Here is a 24,984-nt window from a genome sequence, read left to right as displayed (position 1 = left end):
GGTAAAAAGGCAATCCACAGAATGAGAGAACATATTTCTAAGTCACATAGCTCATATGGGTCTAGAATAAGTCTATGATATGGGTCTATGATATAGGCCTAGATATGGGTTTATGAGTCCAGAATATACAGAGAACTTAAACTCAATACTGAAAAGATAACCCAATTTAAAAATGGGCAGAGAATTTGAAAAGACATTTCTCCGAAGAAGATATACAAATGACCAATAAGTACATGAAAAAAGTGTTCACCATCATTAGTCATTGGAGAAGGGCAAATCAAAGCTACAACTTGAACAGTTTCTTTTTGAAGTGATAAAAACATTCTAAAATCGACCATGGTGATAGTTGTACATATCTGGAATTTACTAAAAAAAATTTCAATTGTACACTTTAAATGAGTGAATTGTACAGAATATAAATTATAGCTCTATAAAGCTATTCAAAATAAAATCCACAATGATGTCACTTCACACCAATAACAAGTATTGGTAAAGATGTGGAGAAATTGGAACTCTATACATTGCTGGCTGGAATACAAAATGGTGCAACCGTTTCAGAGAAAAGTTCAGCGGTTCCTCAACATGTTAAACACAGAGCTACCTCATGACCCAACAATTTCACTCTGAGGAATCTACATAAGAGAAGTGAAAAAATATGTCCACAGAAAAGCTTGTACATGAATGTTCTTGGCTGCAGTATTTATCATTGCTAAAAAGTAGATATAACATAAATGCTCCTCAATACGAGAATGGGCAAACAAAATACGGTATATCAGTACAACAGATTATCATTTAACAAGAAAAGTAAAAGGCGTATTAATATAAGCTATAACATGGATGAGCCCCAAAAATGTTATTATGCCAAATGAAAGAAGCCAGAAAGAAGCCAAATTAAAGGAGTCACAAATGACCACATATCATAAGAAATGTCCAGAATAAGCAAATCTATAGACAGAAAGTAGATCACTGGTTGTCTAGGGTTGGGAGACAGCGGGGGTTGGGGGCAGGAGGGAGAGTGATTACTATTAGGTTCAAGGTGATTTTGGGGTAATGATAAGGTTCTAAAATTAGATTATGGTGATACTTGCACAGTTCGAAATATATTCAAGCACATTGAATTGTACATTTTAAACAAGTGAATTTTATTATATGTAAATTTTATTTCAGTAAGGTTGTTTCAAAAAAAAAGAGAGTGAGAAAGAGAACAAACTTTTGGAAAATGGAGGAGGGATAAAACTGGGTACCGGAACTGGAAGCAAGAAGGGTTTAGAAAGGAAGAGAGTTAACAAATTAGGACCCTGGAGGTTGGAAAGGTGGTCCTATAGAAGCTGACCAAAAAAGGAATAAGGAGCAGACCTGGCCAGGGGTAAGGGGGGGGGGGGACTAGAAAGAGCATCACCTGAGCGCCCAGGACTCACGTGAGAGTGTCTACTGACCACCTGTAGACCATCTGCCTTGCTGAAGCCAGGTTTGAGCCACTGGCTCCTTCTGTAGGCAGCCACCTACACAGCTTGGTTTTGTGTGCACCAAGGCCTGCTGCTGGCCAGGCAGAGTGAGCAGTCCCATCTGGCCATGCTGTTATCTTGTTCTGTCCCTTTGGAATACTCCAGTGGGCCCTCCACATCACAGCCAATGCCCTAGACCATTCAAAAGCCCAGTGAGGGGGCCATGGACTTGGTGGTGTTATGTATTTGGTGGGCAGACAGGACAGGGAAGGCCCAAGGAAATAAGCTAAGGGCCCCTGAGCTAAACCACATTTAGTTCTTAATGACACACCAGTTATAAAAGGTTTGGTAAGAGAAGATTTTTTTAAGAGTGAGAACTGACAGATACAACATCCCAAAGTGAGAAGAATGAGATGAGGTCAAAAGTGAGAGTTGACGTATTTGGCCTCCAAGAATACTCTGTATGGCTAAATATTATCCTCCTAACTTACAAATTAGGAAACTGGGGCTCAGAGAGATTAACTAATGTTCTCAAGTTGCCAGAGCTAGCAAGGGATATTATCTACATATTTCTTACTCTACTGTTCTCACACACACACTGTCATCTTCTTCTTCTTCTGAAATCCAAATTCCTCCTGAAACCACATTGGTTTTTTAAATTCTACCTTTTGCTTCCTCATCAGGTTCATTTTCAGTTGTACAATAGAACAGAAATTTCTAGAAACTACTACCAATCACGAGGTATGTACTTATTTGGAGTTAATGGGTAGGGATAATACTTCTCCCTCAGCTCTCTTTTTGCTTTGCTGGAGTCCTGAAGTGTGGCTAAGTAAACCCAGCTCTGTCTCCTACTCAGAAATGAAATGGCCATGGCCTCTCACATTTTGGCTACCAGTGCTGACTTGATCATATTCACAGTTCCTCTTGTTCCCTTTGTCTTCAGAAATTAAAACTCTCATCAGGGCAAGGCAAAAGCTTAGGAGCTGCTCTGCTCCACTGTTGCTGCTTCTCCCTGTCACGTGACCCCTGGGAACTACACGGGACCCTGCACTGGCTGAGTGACCTGAATTTGAAAGAACTGCTCATAATCCCTCACATGCCAAGACCTAGGAGTCATCACTCCTTTCTACTTTTACTTTCACCTAATCCGTTTCACTTGACTTCAGTCTAAGATACTGTCCTGCCACTGTTACAGCTACCTTCCCACGCAAACGTCCTTCAAAGCACATCTGCTTCACTGGAAAAAAGACTCCCCTTCTTGAATAGTCACTCCAGGTTGCCTCTCCAACAGCCACTTAGTCCTTCCATCTTGACAGAACCCTTGTTCTGCCCATGGAGGCCCTTCCTTGGTGCAAGGAATGGCTCCTGACAGGTCTCCTATGCCAGTAGTTGGCAAACATTTTCTGTAAAGGGCCAGATAATAAATATTTTGTATTTTGCAGGCTATAAAGGTCTCTGTTGCAACCACTCAACTCTGACTTTCTATGGTGAAAGCAAACACAGACTTTTTTAAAGAGTGAGAAATGATAGATACAACATCCCGAAGTGAAAAGAATGAGGTCAAGAGTGAGAGTCAATGTATTGGCCTCCAAGAATACTCTGTGTAAACAAATAGCATGGCTGTGTTCCAATAAAACTTTATTTACAGAAACAAATATCAGGTTGGATTTGGCCCAAAGGCTGTATTCTGTTGACCCCAGGCCTAATTCAATGGGACCAACACTATTCCATTTGTTTTGCTAGTGATTGGTTTAGACATGGCATATGACACGACCGTGGCCAATATGGGACTGGGGGAGGAAAAAAAAAAAGACCTGTGAGCAGCTCCTGTGGATCTTTCTTCCTCAAAAAGGTTGTGAGAAGGAACTGTCTCTTTTCTGCAGGATATCACTACATTGAGATGTGATGCCTGGAAACAACATGGCTATTTTGAGACCATGGAAATTTGGGAGCCATTCTGATCAGAAGCACACCCTGAAGTTTTCTTAATTGTAAACAGAGAATAATATTAACTACCTATGAAACTCAAACAATGTAAAGTAAATCAAGTGCTTAGCAATATAGATAAAGAGCAAGCATCCAATTAATGAGAGCTACTACTGCTAATTTTACTCTACATTTACATGCCCATAAAAATGCTATGTAAGGGGCACTTGAGTGGCTCAGTCATTAGGCATCTGCCTTTGGCTCAGGTCATGATCTCAGGGTCCTGGTATCAAGTCCTGCAACGAGCCCCTACTCAGCGGGGAGTCTGCTTCTCCCTCTCCCCACTGCTCATGCTCTCTCGCTCTCTCTCTCTTGTTAAAAACAAAAAAGAATGCTATGTAAAAGGTAGGTGCTCATTAAAAACTTTGAAGATGTACGTGGATATTTTTCTCACAAGAGCAGGCTGGACTTACTTTACTCCAATCTGCTCTGACCAGGACTCTGCTGTGATAAACAGCACATTCACAGGGCTTTTTTTTTTTTTTTTTTTTTGAAGGATTCAGCATGTGATCCTTACCTGAATGGAGCTGGGGGTTGACTTCCTTGGCATTACAATCTAACCAGCAACAAGGAAGTCCTAAAATCCCATACTTCCAATAAGCAGAACTAATAACCATGGAAATGATCTGAGCAACTGGGTTCATGGTAAGACTTGTCAGTAAAATTAGACATACTAGTCAAGAATGGCATAGTTCAAAAAAAATAAATAAATAAATAAAATTAAAAAAAAAAAAAAGAATGGCATAGTTCATCCACATCACTCCTCTGCAGCAGGTAACACATGAGGCCATTTTCACTTTTGAAGACAACAAGGCAGAGAGAGATGAAATGCCCTTGTCACCATCATTGAGAGTAAATAAAACAACACATGAAATTATATTAAAACTTTAAAATAGGGCCAAAATGAGTGAGTCTAAGGATCCAACAAATTCTGGGAGGACCAATCAACTGCAGCTTTAATGCAGCAGGTACCACGAATTTCTAACTCCTTTTTAAAGTTTTTTTTTAAAATATTTTATTTATTTATTTGACAGAGAGACCTCAAGCAGGCAGAGAGGCAGGCAGAGAGAGAGGAAAAGAAGCAGGCCTCCCGCCAAGCAGAGAGCCCGACCCAGGACCCTGGGATCATGACCTGAGCTGAAGGCAGGGGCTTTAACCCACTGAGCCACTCAGGTGCCCCTAACTCCTTTTTAAAAAGACCTTCTGGACCCCAAGTGAGGTTTCCTCAACTTCAGCAATAAAAAGTTATGTCCACTGGCTCTTGCCACTCACCGTTTGGGCCACAGACCAGCAGCATCGACAGCTCCTGGGGGCTTCATACAATGCCACATCTTGGGTCCCACCCCAGACCTAACTGAATCAGACCCCGCATTTTATCAGGATCCCCAGATAATTTGTAAGCATGTTAATGTTCACTGCACCTGCTTTTTCCTAAGGATTATGCTCAGCTACATAAGAATATTAAGACATTCACGCAGAGAAGTTGGATATGAACTTATATGAGGAAACTAAGTAGAAGAGAACACTCTCAAATTTCAAGTTCATATTCTAATGCTACTGCCATTTATGTTAAATGTTCTAAAGGTAGTCATGTTGTGATTTTTTTTTCTTTCCTGACAGCATTCTGTAATTATCCTACATGTTCCCAAAATTAAAATATATAATGAACCCGAGAGAAAAAAAAAACCTTACACGCAAAAATGTAGAGTAAGAGGGGCACCTGGGTGGCTCAGTGGGATAAAGCCTCTGCCTTCGGCTCAGGTCATGATCCGAGGGTCCTGGGATCGAGCCCCGCATCGGGCTTTCTGCTCCACAGGGAACCTGCTTTCTCCTCTCTCTGTCTGTCTCTCTGCCTACTTGTGATCTCTGTCTGTCAAGTAAATAAATAAAATCTTTGGGGAAAAAAAAATGTAGAGTAAGAAACAGAAACCTTACCTATAGCTTGAAGAAACAATGCCTGACAAGTGAAAAACTGACCAATTATTTATGTTGTCTCTAAGGCAGGCAATCACTTCACACTACAGCAGCTAAATTAAACAGTTAATTGAGTTCTGTGCAGACAACCACTGTTGGGAAAGAAAGAACAAATCAGCAAAGGCTGCTAGAAATCCGTGTCAGGTTTTTAAACAGTTCAGCTATTATACTCTCAAAAATGTCTAGGTTTTAAAAGGTATGGTTGGTAATGGACTCACTTTTCTCAAATATAGTCTGATTAGGAACTCCCATATATAAAAGCTCCCTATGGAGGGAGGCAGGAAAAGAATGGAACCCACGGGCCTTTTTTTAACAGACCCCTTGCCCTCTGCTGCCTGTTGAAACAACTTAACCCTGAAGGTTTCATATAAATAACTTTTGTTTCACTTTGCACGTGTACACTTAGTCATGTTATGCTACAAATATCCTATGCACTGAGTTATTATGCCCTTTTTAGAATTAGGAAAACCAAGGCTCAGAAAAGTTAAAAACTCGTTTAGGGTCAATGGTGGTAACGTGAAGGCTTGAATCCACAATTTCCTAACTCCAAATTCTAGGCTCTCAACTGCCAACCTACATGTTGTTTCTATGTTTCCCATGGTTCTTGTTGGTTGAAATTAGTCTTCCACCCTTTAGCACCTTCAGAGAATTTTTTTGGGGGGGAGTCCACAGCATATGTCATATCTTCCCTCACAATCTCGACTTTTCTTCCCCATGACTCACATGCTTCTGGAGAACAGACACTATGTTCAGCTCATCACTAATGACTGAGCAATAATTTATAAACAACCAACAGTTTTCTGGGGTTAGCCTAAGAAACTTGCCCCTAGAAACTGATTCCTGAAAATGCAAAGTGCCCACCAAACTGCTTTTGCCTCAGATAAGGCACATTCACTACTACTGTGACCACCTGGCCCATGGGGCACGTGACTAGTTCTCACCAACAGAATCTGAGTGGAAGAAAAATAAATCCGTTCCAAGCCAAAGTGTTCCCAGGTTGTGTCTCTTTCCTGCCTTCTGGCTGCATGCAGCATCCAGTAAGGCTGCCTAGGTCCAGAAAGATGTGGAGACACCTGAGGGAAGTGTAACTGAATGAGTGACTGGGAATGGTGAAAGGGCAAGTAAGAAATACATTGTGTTTAACCCACTGAGCTGGGAGCTATTTGTTACAGCAGCTGGCCTTCCCTAGCAGATACAATCCCACTTACCCAAAGTCCACCATTAAGTTCTCTCAGTTAACAAGTATTCTTTCACGGTAGGCAGGTTTCCAAACACATTGGGGTTATAAGGTAATCTTAGGTGAAGGTGTTAGAAAAAAATACAAACTTTAGAATAAGGAAGAGACTATTGAATATCCTTGCAATGGTGTGATGAAGCCTCCAAAAGTTTTGTGACTCCATTAGGGTCTGCACTGCCTTTGGACTATTTTAGACTCTTTAAGTTGTAAATAACTCATAACAATACAAATAATTCTTCTCTAGAACCGCCTCCCCCCAAAAAAAGGGAAAATGTCACCCTGCATCCATTTCTAAATTCATTTTAATGGTCCTTGAGTCCATGTAAATTTATGATTCTTTGATCTTTGCTTTGAACTGGTTGTAGCATCTGCCTGGTTCCTTTATTAATTAATGAGGTTTTCAAAATCTGTGACATATTTTCATTTTATAGCTGAATGAGAAGCATGATTAATTCCAATTTTAAAATGTATCTTTTAACAACTATGAATTATTGATGATCCCTCAAAAAAGTCTCCAAACCAAGGTCTTCAAAAAAGAGTTACAATACAGAGAAAGGAATTAAGAGAAGACCAAGGCCCCTGTGGATGCCAGGGAGGTCCCGGGCAGGGGGAGGGGTGCCACCCAAGCTCAAAGGAAGAGTGCAAAGTGAGGATGAGGAGGATGGTGACCAGGGAGAAGGAGGAAGAAAAGGCTGCAAGATGCCTCTGAAAACAAACTTCCCAGCATCGTAGTTTTTCCCATGGTTTGCCCCAGCCCACTTTTATTAGTGGCTTAAGCCAATGAGTTGTCTCTGTGGTTTCAGGGGCTCAGGCCTGAAGAGTAAAGCCTACATGGCAACAACTCTTCACCTTACCTCTCTGTGCATGGCCTCGCTGACCCATCTGCTTCCCACATGGCAGGGCTTGGAAGCCCAAGGTCTTGGTCCTACAGGATGTGCGATACTTTCTCAGGCTTGTGATAAACAAACCCAGGTAGTCATTCACCTGCTGCCTCTGGCTGATTTCATATCAGACCTTATGCCGTTGGAAGTCACCAACATACTTTGAGTATTTACCCCCAAGGATTCATCAAATCCATCCCGTTCCAAACAGTTGCTGTCCTCTTTCAAAAGGAGCAGTTAAAAATCAAATCCCATTATTTCAGAAATATTTCAGCCCTGCAGGAAAACTTAGAGATGGAAGACGTAAATCAAAATTCCCTCAGAGGTGCGCACTCCTCCACTTTAAATTCCTTCCCTGGGTCTTGAAAATCTGTATGTTTCTGAAGTTTATTTTAAAGATGCTCCACATGAATTGAAACTGGGACCCCTTGTTGACCATATATCTATATTTTGTGCCAGGTTCTGTGAAAGAATCCTTTTGTCCAACAGAAAAGCAGAACAGTTCTGAGTTGGAAAAGCAGAACCCTGTGGTTATTAATTCTCAAATGCTGAAATGAAAAGAACAAGTTCACGGGTTGACTTCAGCCACCCCTGATCACTAAACTTGGCTTTGAGGCTTTCACGTCCTTCTTTTATGGTCTCAGCTGGAGACAGGCAAAAACTACCAAACTGCTCTATTTTCTGAAATGCAAAAGTCAAGTGCATTCCTTGGTGATCAAATAATGTCTAAGACTTCAAATATTCTAGCACACCAATAACATTTGATTAAGTAATTCACCTTAATTTAACATCATCTAACTTCAAATCAAGCGATAAGGACACTGTTTCCACTATTTTCTCAATTTTGTTTTAACATAATTAGAAGATTTTAACACCACCTTTATTTACTTCCCTCTATATTTTTCAAAGAGGGAGATTTATACTTAATTTCTTCTTGAAAATTTTCCCAGTTCCTCAATATTTCTTCTTATTTAATTCTCAGGAGAGCCTACTAGATTATTTCACCATAATTTCCCAACTGAGCTTACAAGTGCATTCTGATTATGAAGGAATTAGCTCACAGCATTCTCCTCAGATGTAATGTGCCTTATTAATGTTTTTATTAACTGTAGCTGATGAAGAGATTATTTTCTGGCTTAGTTCCAAGACTCCTTCTCTAGCTCTCCAAAGGAAAAGTGACTGCTGAATTTTCACCTAAGAAATCCATTCCTAATGAAAGAAATGTGTTTTTCCTCCTAATTCGAATTCAATGGAATTTAATTATGAAAATACAGATAAGGGCTTCAGCTTCTGTAAAGCATTAAGTCTATTATCTTATACAGATCACTGTGTAAATAAAGATAAATAATTTGGAGTCAAGATATTTGACTGTAGGTTTCCAGAAGGATCTCTGTAATCAACCATCCAAATTTATTTTTAGTGAAACTTTGACACAGGAACCCAGTATCTAGGAACTCCTACAGGGCATTAAAGACATGAAAAGAGATTTTTTTTTTCATAGCAAGACCCTAAAACTTTCAAAATATTGTTGTTATTATTATTATAATCTTCCTGCACCCAGAAGTGAGATATAAAAAGACAACTGGATTCTCTGCCTGGGGGAAGCTCTGATTCAGTAGCAAGGAGAATCAGGTTCAATAAATTTCTCACTTCCACCTAGCTGATACTATGGCTGTTTATATTCTTTGGTAGAAGCTACAAAGGCCTTATCTCTATTATGCCTCCTAATTCACTATTTGGAAATTTTTTGAATGATAGATCACTGTGGGAATGCAATCATCTGATTCTATGTGATTCAGATGCTGAGACAATGAAGATAAATGGCCCAACATTTTCAAGGTCTGATCAGTTCCACAGTGTAGAATCACTCAAAGTTCATTCCGGCGGGGGCGGGGGGGGGAGTCTAAAATGTTAGACTACTCACCAAAGAAAGAAATGGTAGTTATGCGATGGGATGGAGGTGTTAGCTAACGTCACATTGCGAATCAATTTTGCGATATATAAGTACATCAAATCAACATACTGTGTACCTAAAACTTACACATATGTAAGTTTTATGTCAAGAATATGTCAATATGTCAATGATGCCTCAATAAAGCTGGAAAAGGAAAATAAAATGACAGATTATGTTCCTGGCTTTCAAAATGCTATGTATGGTTTCTGACCCAAAGGCATGCTATAATTAGTGCATTACTAAAGGCTTTGGAGATGTAAAAACTACTTTGGGGTAAGTCGAGAGAACCAGAGAAAGTTAATTTCAGATGAAGTTCTACCTGCCATATGATCTTTAAGCTTAATAACAGTTATAGGCAGCACGGGAAGCCCTCAGTACCTGATCAGTTACCACTTCTGTCCACGAATTGAGTTAATGCTTTTTCTGTTAATTGAGCTGAATTGCATTTTAAAAACCTCAGCCTGGCCCCATATTGCAACTCAGGATAGTTACATAAGGGACTACTGTTTAACTGGCAGAGCACAATAAAGCATACCCATCCCTCCTCCCAATGGTGATAGAATGTTTCAGGACCAGAAGGGTTACCAGCTGGAAGAGAACCCCCTTTTAAGCAATCCACAGTACTCAATGCTGAGTGCTAGATGTTGTGAGGCTCCCCAAAAATAAGCAAATGAGATAGTGTGGTGAATGGAAATTGAGCTATCCTGATGATAACTGTAGGGTAACTTTCACAAAGGCGGGCTCAGTGTGAGTGAGGGGTTCCAGGAAAGGCTTTGGCAAGAGCTGCCCATGGACAGACGCAGATCTGTGGAAACATATGCTCTGGTGACGGTGGCAAAAGTCTGATGAAGGCAGAGGTCTGGACCAGAGAAGCCAGGAAAAGTAAAATGGGAAAGTAAACCCAGACAGATCGTGCAGGTCCTGGACTATACCAGTGATATATGGAAGAGACAAAAAATGCTTCCTACCCCTGAACTGTTGAATCTCCAAGGGATCTGATCAAAATGTCGGATTCCTTATTTTAACAGTTAATCCCTTCTTCCCTTTTGCTGGGTTGCATTTCTGCTTTGCACCACTAATCCCTTGAATTTCAAAAATAGCTTTGGCTTCCTGAGGCCAGCTTGAGAGGTTGGCAGTTCTTTTAGATCATGCAGAACCTACTACTAGAGAGACACAGCTGGTGCGAAGATTTTTATTTTAACAACCAATACTGATTTCCCTTCCTCCCCACAGGAATACCCCCAGAGAGGTTTTATGTCTGAGGGAGTTAGCCACTCTGAACATAGAAAGCTGTGGCTACCTCTGGGCTATAGAGACACTCTTTACTAACTCTATTTTGTGGGTTTCCCTCACCCATTTTCTCAAAAGAAAACTTAGGAGGAGAAGGAACTCACAGCTAACTTGGGCAAAGTGAAGGATGAGTGCGTGCGTGCGTGCGTGTTAATGACCTGAGTTCTGTCGATGACTCTTGGAATTAATGAATCCCTGAAGCCTCAGTTCAACCTAAGATTGTTGGTACAAAAGTCCTACAGACAGCTCTGAAAAGTAGTTAGGTATCAGTCTTAAAAAACATTTAGCACAATCCACAAAATTTTCCATGCCATCAATCTTTTCCTCTTCCCAAACAGCTTAATGTTTCTTGTGTTAAAGGAACACGGAAGTTTGCAGCCAGTACACATAACTGCCCATCAGAAGTGTCACAGATGTCAAGAAGAAAGGAAGGAACAAGAGTACATTAAATTGTTTTTAGGCCAGCACCTGACTTTCTGCAAGCTTGGCCAGCTGCCCTTTTGACTTCTGGTTCATACGAATTTCTGTTCTGTGGTCCTCGGCAGACATTTGTGAGCACAGCTGGAGATGGTCAGTGGGAAGGAAGTCTATTCGTTTTTATGAATTTAACCTATTTATAACCTACCTCATGCTAAAAAGAGGATTTAAGGCTTCTGACAAAAATACCTACAATACAACAGGATAAAAATAAGTAAATGGAAAATTCAGGAAATAAGTGCCTTTCAAGCCTACGGAAATCCTGAGTTTGCTGAATTCTTTACCACAGGCATACGGACAGATTTGTCTCCCCTGGAATCTCCAGCTAGTACTAACCTGCAAGTAATCCAACAGCTCAAATGGAAAGATCTACGAAATAATATCTTGGCCTTGGAAGGTGTCCTCCTCTGCAGACCTCATTTCTCTTATGAGCTCATCCTCGTGAGGCAGAGAAATGCAGGGATCACGATCTCTATTTTAAACTCTGACATCCGGGTGCCTTGACTATGTGAAAAAGGTCTGCACCTAAATCTTCTGCTCCTCCTGACTAGAAAAAATAATTCAGTGCTTTCCAAAGAAAGGGCAAAAGACATTACCTTCAAATCCAGAAACCCTGGGTACCAGCTTGGGACAGAAAGAAATCCCGGGGCGCCTGGGTGGCTCAGTGGGTTAAAGCCTCTGCCTTCGGCTCAGGTCATGATCCCAGGGTCCTGGGATCGAGCCCTACATCGGGCTCCCTGGTCAGCGGGGAGCCTGCTTCCCCCTCTCTCTCTGCCTGCCTCTCTGCCTACTTATGACTTCTGTCTGTCAAATAAATAAATAAAATCTAAAAAAAAAAAAAAAGGAAAGAAAGGAATCCCAGGCAACTGGGAGATGCCCACCTAGGACACACACACCAGAAGATGCTCAGTCTTCCCAGACACAGGAGTCTGTGTCTCCCCCATCCAGATTCAGGAGTCTATAATGTGACCACTGGCTTTCTGGGGAAACTAGAGGATAGATACTGACTTTGAGTTTGACCTCTATGTGACTGGATAAAGCTGGAGGACAGTTTTCTTAAGACACACAAACACAGGGGCGCCTGGGTGGCTCAGTGGGTTAAGCCGCTGCCTTCGGCTCGGGTCATGATCTCAGGGTCCTGGGATCGAGTCCCGCATCGGGCTCTCTGCTCCGCGGGGAGCCTGCTTCCCTCTCTCTCTCCCTGCCTGCCTCTCCATCTCCTTGTGATTTCTCTCTGTCAAATAAATAAATAAAATCTTTAAAAAAAAAAAAAAAAGACACACAAACACAATATACAAAAGATCACTAAAAACCATGTAAATCTCTACTAATGAGGATTTTATTCATAGATTATAGAAACACTTCTTAAAATCCTCTTTCTCCACTCCACTGCAGAAACAAAAGCTTCCTTGCTCCAAGGGAACAACATAGGACAGCTGTCCTCTTGGGTAAGACCCAGGCTTCAGTATATTCTGTCGCTCTCTAGGTGATTCCAATGGGCAGCCAAGATTACGAACCACGGGTCTGGAGACGTTAGCCAATGTACCACTCACTTTGTTCTGGTTATGCTGCATTACGGTTCTACTTCTCCCTCTCCTCCATACACATATTTACTTACATTAGCCCGGGAAGCTTCCTGAGCAACCTTTCAATCCACAGCTTACTATGTTAGACACCAAAATACACTGACATTTGTTGCAGTGGAGAGTTGTTTGAAATGTCACACTTCCCACTATCTTTTATGGAGCACTTTCTCCTTGTTGCCACAGCCCATGTTGGACTATATTTAAGTGTTCAGTCTCAGCTACATGTTACGTGTCTTCAAAGAGTAAGAAAAAGGAGTACAAGGGGAAGACGGAGAAAAGCTGACATGTTTTAGGGTTAAAGGTGTGACTTTCCCATAGCTCAGTTCCTATAGGGTCCAACCCCTATGCTCTTTGCCTACAGTTCATTCTACCTTCCTACCAACTCAAAACACATTTGTCTTGTGTTCCTCTCTCTTTTTTCTTAACATCATCCAAAGTCATGAGCTAAGGAGCCTGGTAAATTAATAACAATAATAATAAATAAATGATAATATCTTAATGAGTTATCCTGCCCAGATAGCAGATTTGCATTTTTTGAGGGCCTTCTCAAGGCCCTCAATCTCAATCCAAAGGAAGGCTCTACTATTGAAAAGTAGGCATCATGTTAAGGCAGAAAGGATGATATAAATTAGGGGACCAGGCAAAGCCCCCTTGAGGTCACACCTCACAGAGGGCTGCCACTCAAATCATCCTCTGCTTGTTAAGTGATGATTCAGGTCCTCACTGTGGAATTGCTCAGCCACTGACCTCACTTCTATGGGACCACTCGACCCCGCAGTTATTTATCTCTTCATGTGTTAGCCAGTCAGCATTTCCACAGCATAGGGACCACACATAGTAGGTGCTCACTGAATGTCTGATGAAAAGACAGAAACACAGAGTTCTTCATTCTTCTGCTTTCCACTCACATCCCTAGTCTGTTAACTGAATATTTCTCATGTTTTTTAAAGACCTCCAGAGAAAAAATATTCTATTCCTAAATCAAAAGCCCATTCTAATGTTAGATGTAGGCTTTGAAAAAAAGTGAAGATAGCTGTAATAATTCTGCACTTAACCACATGATGGCTTTTGGAAGTGCTGTCCATCCAGAACATCAACCGAATGGAAAAGTGGTCAAAATGGTCTATGGAGGAAGGAAATGGAACAACGCCTCCCTTGGGCTCTCATCCAGAACTTATAAACCCAAAACATATTGAAAATAAGGTTATTAATTTAACAGGATTGACCATGGAATTCTTAGAGGATAGAAGAGACATGGATAGTATCAACTACAAGGAAGTGATCAGAAACACACAGGAATCACGAGTGATCTCCTGGTAGCTGACACCCACCCCCACTGATCCCACCAGCCATGTGATCACAGTCCCTTGCAATAACTGTTTAGAAATCGGCATGTAGCCTAATCCCAGCCAATAAGAGGCAGGAAGAATTCTACTGGGGAATTCTAGGAAAGGGTCTCTCTTAAAAAAGAAACACAGTGAAAAGACAGCCTCCTTTCTCTGGACAATGTCTTCCCCGGGTGTGACTCCTGAAGCAGCAGCCGCCATTACAACCATAAGGAGGCCAGTCCTGGGGCAAAGTCACACACCAAGGGAGACAGTGCAGCAAGATGGGAAAGCCTGGGTCACTGATGACTGCATAGCTACGAGTTAACTGACTCAAGAGCTCTGTCTCTGGAATTCTTGTTTTCAAAGAAAATAAATTATTTTATTCTTTAAACCAATTTAAGTTAAGGTTCCTGCTACCTACAACTAGAGGCATCCTGACAGAGATAGAATACAAAAAGGGAAAGAATCCCCAGGTATTAATTACATTGGAAATGCTTCAGCATTAAAATGGATATATTGACTCAACTTTGATCATTTTGATTTTATACATTAAAAAGCATAGTTGTGTGATTTATTGTAGTACATAACAGGATTAGAAGTGGAGCAAGTCATCACGTCTGCTCTCTAGATAGGTCCTTGCCAATAAACTTGAAAATGAACTTGTTAAATAAGAAATTGACTTTGCATATTGGAATAAACAACTTCCTGTATGTTCCTAGATTTACCAATCAGTCGATCCACCTCAGCCATAACAGGGGACTTTTGCTGCTAATTCTCTCTATCCCGATGACAGACAGTTCATTCCACTCATACTTCTCAACAGCAAGATCAAGAAGCTGAGCTCTCTCCCTCCAAAGTTTTAGAGGCAATGTGTATGTGATGAGCAGAAAACAGGTTCAGAGAATCTGGGGTCATGAATCTACTGCTTTGCTTGGAAAGTCATCTAAGTTGTCTGCTCATGTTACTTCACAGGAAATGAAACCTATAATCTATTCAAATTTTTAGCCAATCCCAGCTACCCACTTCAATCTGTTCATTTTTAAAGGTTTATATGGGTTTTAGCATTTGCTTTGGAATGTCATTCATATTATAAAATAGGATGTGATAATCTATAAATAAACCAACTGAAAACAAGCATGAAGAAGGTCAATTAGAGTGGTATTATATTAAATAGAATTACTTTTTAAAAGGTCTCAATTTTGCACTGTTAATAATTCATGAAGAACTATACTTAGGGTGCCTGGCTGGCTCAGTGGGTTGAGCATCTGACTCTTGATTTCGGCTCAGGTCATGATCTCGGGGTCCTGGGATTGAGCCCTACTTTGGGCTCTGTGCTCTGCAGGGAGTCTACTTGAGGATCCTCTCTCTCTCTCCCTCTTCCCCTCCACCCCCCACTCCCACACTCATTCTCTCTCTCACTCTCTCTCTCTAAAATAAATACCTAAATCTTTGAAAAAGGAAAACTACCCTTAAGTTTACACTGGTCACACTCTGACTATAGCTGCCATGCAACTCTGTTCCTTCCATGATGCTTCCCATGAAATACTTAATGAAATCTATACTAGTTTTCTATTTCTGCTGTAACAATTTACCACAAACTCAGTGGCTCAAAACAACATAAATCTATCACCTTACAGTTCTGCATGTGGAAAGTCTGAAATGGGTCTTGAGGGGCTAAAATCAAGGTGTCAGCAGGGTTGCATTCTAGTGGTTCAAGGGGGAAAATCCATTTCCTTGCCTTTTTAAGCTTCTGGAGGCTGCTGGAATTCCGTGGCTCGTGGCCACATCACTCTGACCTTTGCCTCTCTCATAGCATCTCTTTCTCTGACTCTGACTCTCCTACCTCCCTCTTATAAGGACACTTGTGATTATATTGGGCCCACCCAGATGATCCGGAATAACTGTCTCAAGATCCTTAACTTAATCACCACGCTAAAGTCCTTTTTGCCAGGCAAGGTAATACATTCACAAGTTTCAGAGATTAGGACACAGACATCTTTGGGGAGCCACAAAAGGAGAGGTTTTGCCTGTTTCAACTGACCTGAGAATATTAAGAAAACTGAATCAATTAATGTTGATTCTTTATTAATGTTGCATGTAATAACTTTATGAGTGACTAGGATATACTTCTATCACTCCAAGAAAATGGTGAAAAGCAAATAAAATTCTAGTCCCAGATACTACTCAAACAGAGTCTTCCCACAGTGGGAAGGAGGAAAAAAAAAAAAAAATCCCAGCTTGGAAGATTTATTCCTTGTTTTGGTTCCCAGGAAACTCAGTGCTACAACATGTTGATAAGAAAAATTTATCAAGAAAGGAAGTGACAGTAAAAAGTAAGGGACATCTGGGGAAATAGTAAATTATTATAATAAGAGAAAACTCTGGGGGCACCTGGGTGGCTCAGTGGGTTGAGCCTCTGCCTTGGGCTCAGGTCATGGTCCCAGGGTCCTGGGATCGAGCCCCGCATCGGGCTCTCTGCTCGGCAGGGAGTGTGCTTCCCCCTCTCTCTCTGCCCGCCTCTCTGCCTGCTTGTGGTCTCTCTCTCTCTCTCTCTCTGTCAAATAAATAAGAGAAACTCTGATATATTAAAAACCTCAGGACTTATGGGAATCACTTTTAAAAGCCTAACAAATCACTAAATTAGTAGCTCTAACTTAAGAATATTTAGCTGTGCATGGGGACTAGAATCGGGAGGCAGGACAGTAGGATAATAGGGCCCCTTCCACATCTCTGCTTCACACTCTTATAACCTACCTTTATTAGAAAGCTCAACCTCCCTGCTTGGAAACCTTTGAAGTAGGTTCTGCTCTAATCAAAGAAAGGCACCACTCTTGCTTTTCTCTCTGTCCCTGGAGCCACACAATGTGCCAAGAACAGTTAGGTTTGTTAGATGAATTAATTAACCAAAGCGAAAGGACAGTTCATCAAAGAAAAGCATTCCTCCTTAGACCGTAAACCTTTAAAAGTTTTACCAAGTCCAGTTTCAGCTTTAAAAAAAAAAAAAAAAAAAAAGAGCTGAGGTGCAGGGATGGCTCAATTGGTGAAGTGTCTACCTTCAGCGCAGGTCACGATCTTGAGGTCCTGGGATCAAGCCCTGCATGGGGCTCCCTCCTCAATGGGGAGCCTGTTTCTCCCTCTCCCTCTGTCCCTTTCCACCCCCATCCTCATATGCACGCACATGTGCTCTCCTCTCTCTGAGATAGGTAGATACGTAGATAGACAGACAGAGTCTTTAAAAAAAGGGATCGAGCTTATTTTCAACTACACAATCATGCAATAACCTGACATAGCGATTTTCCAGCTCTGCCCCCATATTAATGCTCTCACCCCTTCTCACCATAGATCTAAAAGAGAGTTTTCATGAGAGGGAAGAATGATCTTAAAGAAATCATAGGCACTAGGATTCAAAATTGGACATTTCAACCAAAGAACCACAATATACAAGTATGATATTCCAGAGCAAAGTTCCAAACATACATCCAAATTTTCCATGAAATCACCAAACACTGGTTATATGACTTTTAAAGCTAACCTCTGCAGAACTGAAGGTTATAAATGGGGCTAGTTACTAAAGACTAAGAGAATTTCGGAGAGAGCGTTTCTTGGGAGAAGAGTCAGGCTTCAAGGACTCAACCAGGGCTTTACAGCATTTCTCCAGAAAAAGCCAAGAGGAGACAGACAGGGGAGCCTCCCTGCTGACCAGGGAGAGAAGGTCCAAGGTGAAGTCTGCCTGCATCCACGGAGCCTCTCTAGGATAATTCGAGCCATGCCCAAGACAGAGCAAGCACGTGGGTGTCTGGACACAGACTGCCAAACTGAGCCTGTCCCTGACAAGCAAATGCAGCCTTAAGAGGAAACAGAAAAGGGACAAGACTGCCAAGCACTCCCTCAGAAGTGAGGGAAGAATTTCTCCTAGGGAGCAAATTCCACAGCGACAGAAGGTAACACCATATATTTGTTTTCTGACTTAGACCACTCACGCTGCTTGTTCAGCACACTGGTTACTCATGTCTGCTCCCCATTTGGAAGTCCTCCCAAAACCTATAGTTGTCTTCCAGCTGGGAAGGAAAGATGGAATTCCTTCCAAAAACGAGGTAACTGTGCTCTCAGGGGGCAGCTGGAGACTGTTTGGAGCCCGGCTATTTAAGAGCACTGACTATAAACATAGAAGAAAAAACTGGTAACTTTTTCTGAAATGAACCATCCATAAACATCACCAGAAAATCCACTTTGCTCCACAATCGAGGCCAAGAAAGAAAGCTGCCACCTTAGGAAAATAAGAGGAGGTGAGGGAGGAGGAAGAAAGAAACACGCACGACTCTTACCCAGGCCCTGATTCTGCTGTTCCCACTCGATGGCGTCTGGCACCTGGTCGGTGGCTCCATCCAAAGGGCCCAGGTTTCCCCGCTCGAAGCCAGGTTCTTGAGACGTGATGCCAGGGAGAGTAAACCCAGGCAGCTCAGCGTCACCATCCAAGCTATCATCCAGGGACTCTGTGTCTTTATCTTCTTCATCTTCCTCCTCATCTTCCTCTTCTTCATCTTCCTCCTCTTCCTCCTCTTCATCCTCATCTTCTTCTCCCTCTAGGAAAAAAGAAATCAACAAGAAACACTAAGGGATACAGTAAGTGCCTACATATGTGTCTTCTGAAATGACCCAAACACTACAAAATAATTCTACTTGACCTTTTAAAACAAATTTTATAGCCAAAGTTGGGCAACACGGGCCTTGCAAGACTAGGTGCTCACCATACACCTGTATTTCAAACTTTCAAAATCCCAGTTAGGTCAGATCATTAGTACACAGCATGTTTATTTGGAGTCAAAGTTCAGGTAATATAAATTTTTATTAGTCAAATTAATATTTACAAAGGTAGAAATCATCCCATCCCTGTTTCCTGGAGGTCATTAAAGATGGATCCACTAGGTGAATATCCAAAATATATAAAGAAGTTATACAACTCAACACCAGAAGAACAAATAATCCAGTTAAAAAATGGGCAGAGGACCTGAATGGACAGTTTTCCAAAGAAGATTCACAGATGGCCAACAAACACATAAAAAGATGCTCAACATCACTAATCATCAAGGAAATACAAATCAAAACCACAATGAGATATCCCCTTGCCCCTGTCAGAATGGCTAGAAACAAAAAGACAAGAAAAACAAGTGTTGGGGAAGATGTAGAGAAAAGGAACACTCATGCACTGTTGGTGGGAAGGCAAAATGGTACAGCCACTGTGGAAGACGTTATGGGGATTCCTCAAAAAATTAAAAATAGAAATCCCATATGATCTGGTAATTTAACCCAAAGAAAATGAAAATATTAATTCAAAAAGATATGTGCACCCCTATGTTTATTGAGGCATTATTTATAATAGCCAAAATATGGAAGCAATCAAAGTAATCATGGACAGATGAATGGATTAAAAAAAAAAAGTGGTGTATACAAATAGTAAGGAATGTAACTCAACCATAAAAGGAGTGAGATCTTGCCATTGGCAGCAACATGAATGATCTTGAGGGTATTACATTAAATGAAATAAGTCAGAGAAAAACAGGTATCATATGATTTCACTTATACGTGGGATCTAAAAACCAAAACAAATGAATAAACAAACAAAAAGCAGAAACAGACCCATAAATACAGACAACAAACTGATGGTTGTCAGAGGAAAGAACAAATGGGAGATGGGCAAAATGGGTGAAGGGGAATGGGAGATACAGGCTTCCAGTTATGGAATTAATAAGTCACAGAGATAATAGGTACAGCATAGGGAAGAGAGTCAATGGTATTGGAACAGCATTGTATGGTACAGATGGTAGCTACACTTGTGACGAACATAGCCTAACGTATAGACTTGTCGTATCCCTATACTGTACAGCTGAAACCAACGTAACAGTGTCTGTCAACTATACTGCAATTAAAAAAAAAATAGTTTTGCCCATTAGAACGCACACTAAAATACGAACAGAACTTAAAGACAGTGTCCCAATCCTTTTGTATCTTATCATACTAAACAAGAAAATTCATGATTTGGGCACAATTTTCCTTCTATTCTTCTTCCATATCAATGAGTAGAAGTCACAAGTGAGAGGTACATAAATCCACTCCCGGCTCCTGTTGGAAGATCGACCCAAGAACATGGAAACAATTACATCAACATTCTCAATTCCACTCTAAAAGAGGTTAGGTAATAGGATATTGATCAAAGACCATCAGGAAAGCACACTTGAAAAAAAAAAATCATTATCACTGCCACCATCGTAAGACTTAAATTCACAATTTGTCACATTCAATGCTTCAAGCAGAGGGGGTGTAGGAAACCTAAGATCCCCAATTTTACTTGGTTTCACCAACTTTAATTTTCTAGGAATACTTCAAGCTTCCGCCCTCACCATCGATGCACCCTGAAGCCCCTGATGAGAGTTCACCAAGCTCACTGAAGGCCTTCCCCTTGCTCTCTTCTCTTGGCTCTCCACGTGGCAGTTTGCAAAAAGGAACTCTCCTGGGATGGCGGAGAAGGGAAGAGGAAGGATTAAACCACCCAGGAATTCTGAGGCTCTCTTTTTTCTGCTTGTAGACAATTTCTCCACATACATTCCTTTACACCTATTGCTTATAGGGTTTTTTTTTTAACTTTTAAAAAAATAATTACATCTGATCTTTTTCATTCTTATATATCCTCTAACTTTGTACAACGTAATACCTCTTAATACCTCTCATTCCAAATATTTGGAATATTTGGAAAATATTCCAAAAATGTAATAACTATTTATCAAGAACCTAGTTCCAGGCACTAGAAATAATGTAGCACTATCTCTGCCTTCATGAAGTTAATAGGCCACTCGAGGAGACACGTACACACACAGATCTAGGATACAATATGACACTCTGACTAAAACTGGAAGAAAGATGGAGAATGGCAAACTCTCTTTTCTGGATGCGGAGATCCAGACAAAGGGCAGCTTTTCTGGTAAAGTTTGAACAGAGATTATACCAAAATAATGAATTCTCTTGTTTAAGTTAGGTCAGTATCTACAGGAGGAACATTCCCAGCAGCAGGGAACAGAAGAAAGCAAAAATAAAAGCCTTGAGGCAATTGTGTGCTGTATGCAAAGAATGGCCAAGATTGACCTGGGAGCAAGAAGGGACAAAAAATGAGGCGGGAGGGGTAGGCAGGGGTCAGATTTAACGTAGATTTATTTATAAGGAATTACACGCTGCAGCGTGAAAAAATGGGCTAAATCGGAGCAGGACACAAAGCAAAGAGACCCACTGGGAGGCTATTTTACAAGCCAGGGAATAAGATGACAGTGCTTTGGACACGGATATAGTTCTGGAAGCAGGAAGAGATGGTCAGATCTGGGATGTAATATGAAGGTAATTTGCAGGCAGAGCCCTCCTGATAAGTATGATGTGGGATGTGGAAGGAATACGGCACTTTATTAAAGAAGGAAACTAAAGGGCAAAGAGCAAAATCAAGAATTTTATTTGAGACACATTAATCATGTGATTGCTATGCCTATGATTTCCAAGTGGAAATGTTGGAAGCCCAGGGAAGATCAAAGCTAGACATAAAATTCTAAGACTCACCAATTTAGAAATAATATTTACAGCCTTGGGGCACCTAGATGGCTCAGTGGGTTAAAACCTCTGCCTTCGGCTCAGGTCATGATCCCAGAGTCCTGGGATACAGCCCTGCATTGAGCCCTACATCGGGCTCTCTGCTCAGCAGGGAGCCCATTTCCCCTCTCTCTCTGCCTGCCTCTCTGCCTACTTGTGTCCTCTCTCTGTCAAACAAATAAATACAATCTTTAAAAATAATAATAATAATAATAATAATAATAATAATAATAATATTTACAGGCTTGAGACTGGCTGAGATCACCAAAAGAATGAGTGTGGGTAGAAGGAAAAGTTGTCCAGTCTAAGCGCCAGACAACTGAACATTTAGAAGTTGGCCAGCAGAGGGAGACCCAGCAAAGGAGACTGAAAAGCGACCACTGAGGTAGGTGAAAAACCAAGTATGGTGTGGACAAAGTCAAAGGAATAAAATACTTCTGGGGGCCTGACTAAGAAAACTGAGACTGTCCCTCCAGCGTTGACATTACCTCTAGCTTTGGCACTTTGGAAATGATTAGTGACTTCACCTAAGTTGTTTCATGGAAAGGTAGGGATAAGAGGCAAAATGGAGTAGTTGAAAAGAATATTAGAAAAAAAGGAAGTAGATACAGCAAATATTTAAAAAAAAAAATTTTTTTTTTTAAAAAAAAAGCTGGGACACCTGGGTGGCTCAGTTGGTTAAGCGGCTGCCTTTGGCTCAGGTCATGATCCCAGCGTCCTGGGATCGAGTCCCGCATCGGGTTCCTTGCTTGGCAGGGAGTCTGCTTCTCCTTCTGCCTCTGCCTGCCACTCTGTCTGCCTGTGCTTGCTCTCGCTTCTCTCTCTATGACAAATAAATAAATAAAATCTTTATTAAAAAAAAAAGCTTACAAAACTTTTTGAAAAAAAGAACAGAGACAAGAGCCAAACCATGAAAAAAGCCCAGCTACCCATTAACAGATGAATGGATAAAAAAGATGTGGTATACACACACACACACACACACACACACACACACACGTATACAGAAATATTATACAGCCATCAAAAATGAAATGTTGCCATTTGCAACAACATGAATGGAACTAGAGGGTATTAAGCTAAGCAAAATAAGTCAATCAGAGAAAGACAATTATCATATGATTTCACTCATATGTGAAATTTAAGAAACAAAACAGAGGATCATAGGAGAAGAGAGGGAAAAAAATGAAACAAGAAGAAACCAGAGAGGGAGACAAACCATAAGAGACTCCTAATCATGGGAAATAAACTTGAGAGTTGCTGGAGGGGAGGTGGGGAGAGGGGATGGGGTAACTGGGTGGTGGACATTAAGGAGGGCATGTGATGTAATGAGCACTGGGTGTTATGTAAGATTGACAAATGATAGACCTGTACCTCTGAAATCCATAATACATTAAATGTTAACTAACAGGATTAAAATTTTTAAAAATGTTTAAAAGGGGGGGCAGGGACAGACGAGGGTAGCCAGAAGGAGATGTAGAATCCAGGGTACCTTCTCAAAATAGGAGATACTAGAATTTGCTTGGAATTTGATGGTAAGACCCAGTAGAGAAGGGGAAATTGATGACTCAGGAGAGCGGGGAGAGGGCTGCTAGAGGGATGTCTGGAGATGAGGTTTGGCAGAGCACTTGCACACGTGGACTCAAGCCATGCAAATGTACTGTGGCTATGTGATTTTGGACAAGTTATGGTGCCATAGCTTCCTCCTTGGTAAAACCGGGGTGATTCCTACCTCACAGAGCTGCTATAGGATTACATCAGTTAGTAGATAAGGTACTTAGGACTAAGCCTGGGTCATCATGGCCAGTATATGAGGTTGGTTTCTTTGCTATTACTGGGAAGGGATGGGATCCAGGGCACAGGCTGGCTGAGACCCATCCTCCACTGCAGTGAGCACAGGGGCGGGCAGGAGGATTGACTTCACGGTGGGAATGTGTGAAAGTTGTTTTCATATTTCTTTTCTCAGTCAATAAGAAACTAAGGAGGAGAAATGAAATGTTGGTGGTTTGAGGCGAGAGGAGAAAGTGTGAAACAGTCATCTCAGAGAATGGGCAAATGAATTCCCCAGGAAGATGTGGGAGGACTGGCAGGCAGCCTTGTGGGTCCACTTGAGATGGGGCATCATGCATTTCAAGTGAGACACGTGAAGGGGGTTGTGTTTTTCTCCAGCCACATTCAGCTGCTTGGGTGCAGGCATGGGTGGAGGGATAGAAGAGACAGAGAGACTGAACCAGCATCAAATTTTGCTAGAAGGGTTCAGTGGTGGAGGGGTGGGGAAGGGAGGTGTTTGGCTGTGTGTGAGCAAAGTGATTAAAGATGGACCAGGCAAAGGCTACAAACTCCCAACAGTAACACAAATTAAATCCTGGGGGTCTAAGGTACAATATGGTGACTATAATTAACTATACTGCATTATATACATGAAAGTTATTGTGAGAGTAGATCTTAAATATTACCAACACCAAAAAAGAAAAAATAGTATTTATCTGAGGGGATAGAAATGTGAACTAACCATACTGGGGTAACCATTTTGCAATTTGTAAGTGTATCAAATCATCACATCTTGAACCTTAAACTTACATATGTTATATGTCAACAATATCCCAATAAGGTAAAGTAAAACAATTATCTCAACAAATCTCAAGGGAAATAAAGATGGACCAGGGACTCTGATTAAAGAAAACCTGAGAAAGAAGTTGACAGAGAAAAAGTATGGGGTCACTGGAATTTGGAGAAAACTATCAGGGATCATCACAACTATTGATGGCTTTGCCGACCTTCCTCCCATAGACAAAAAATTAGCCACAGGCTAAAAAAAAACATTTCTTTATTTTTAAAGCATTATAAAATCCCTTTTAGCTGCCTTTTCTTCCCACACACCTAATGGAATGATTGTGACAATACTTCCCACACTTGATGGAATGATTGTGACAATATGAGGCCGATCCCCGAGGTACACGAAGGCAAAGCCCTGAGTTTTCAGCTCTCACCACTGAACAGTTGACCACTGACCACTAGCACCCACCAAGGACAACTTCTACATGACCCTTAGTAAGCTCAGTTAACTTCTTCTCCTTAAAGGATAGAGCTATACGACCCAGCAACGCCACTTCTGGATATATATATATCCAAAGGAAACAATACCATATCCCAAAGATGTATCTGTACTCTGGGGTTCTTAACCACATAATTCATGACAG

The 24,984-nt window shown here is 41.2% G+C and overlaps 1 protein-coding gene across 1 annotated transcript in view; it reads right to left on the bottom strand.

Annotated features, from left to right (window-relative positions):
* Nucleotides 1-24,984, bottom strand: part of ARMH4 (armadillo like helical domain containing 4) — a 119,825-nt gene that overhangs the window by 61,736 nt on the left and 33,105 nt on the right. The window contains exon 5 of the mRNA XM_044229829.1: nucleotides 18,484-18,741. Coding sequence (XP_044085764.1) covers nucleotides 18,484-18,741 — 258 coding nt within the window. The remainder of the gene's footprint in view (nucleotides 1-18,483; nucleotides 18,742-24,984) is intronic.

This window comes from Neovison vison, chromosome 13 (assembly GCF_020171115.1).
Source record: "Neovison vison isolate M4711 chromosome 13, ASM_NN_V1, whole genome shotgun sequence".
Lineage (NCBI taxonomy): Eukaryota > Metazoa > Chordata > Mammalia > Carnivora > Mustelidae > Neogale > Neogale vison.
This window is presented reverse-complemented; position numbering and strand designations above follow the sequence as displayed.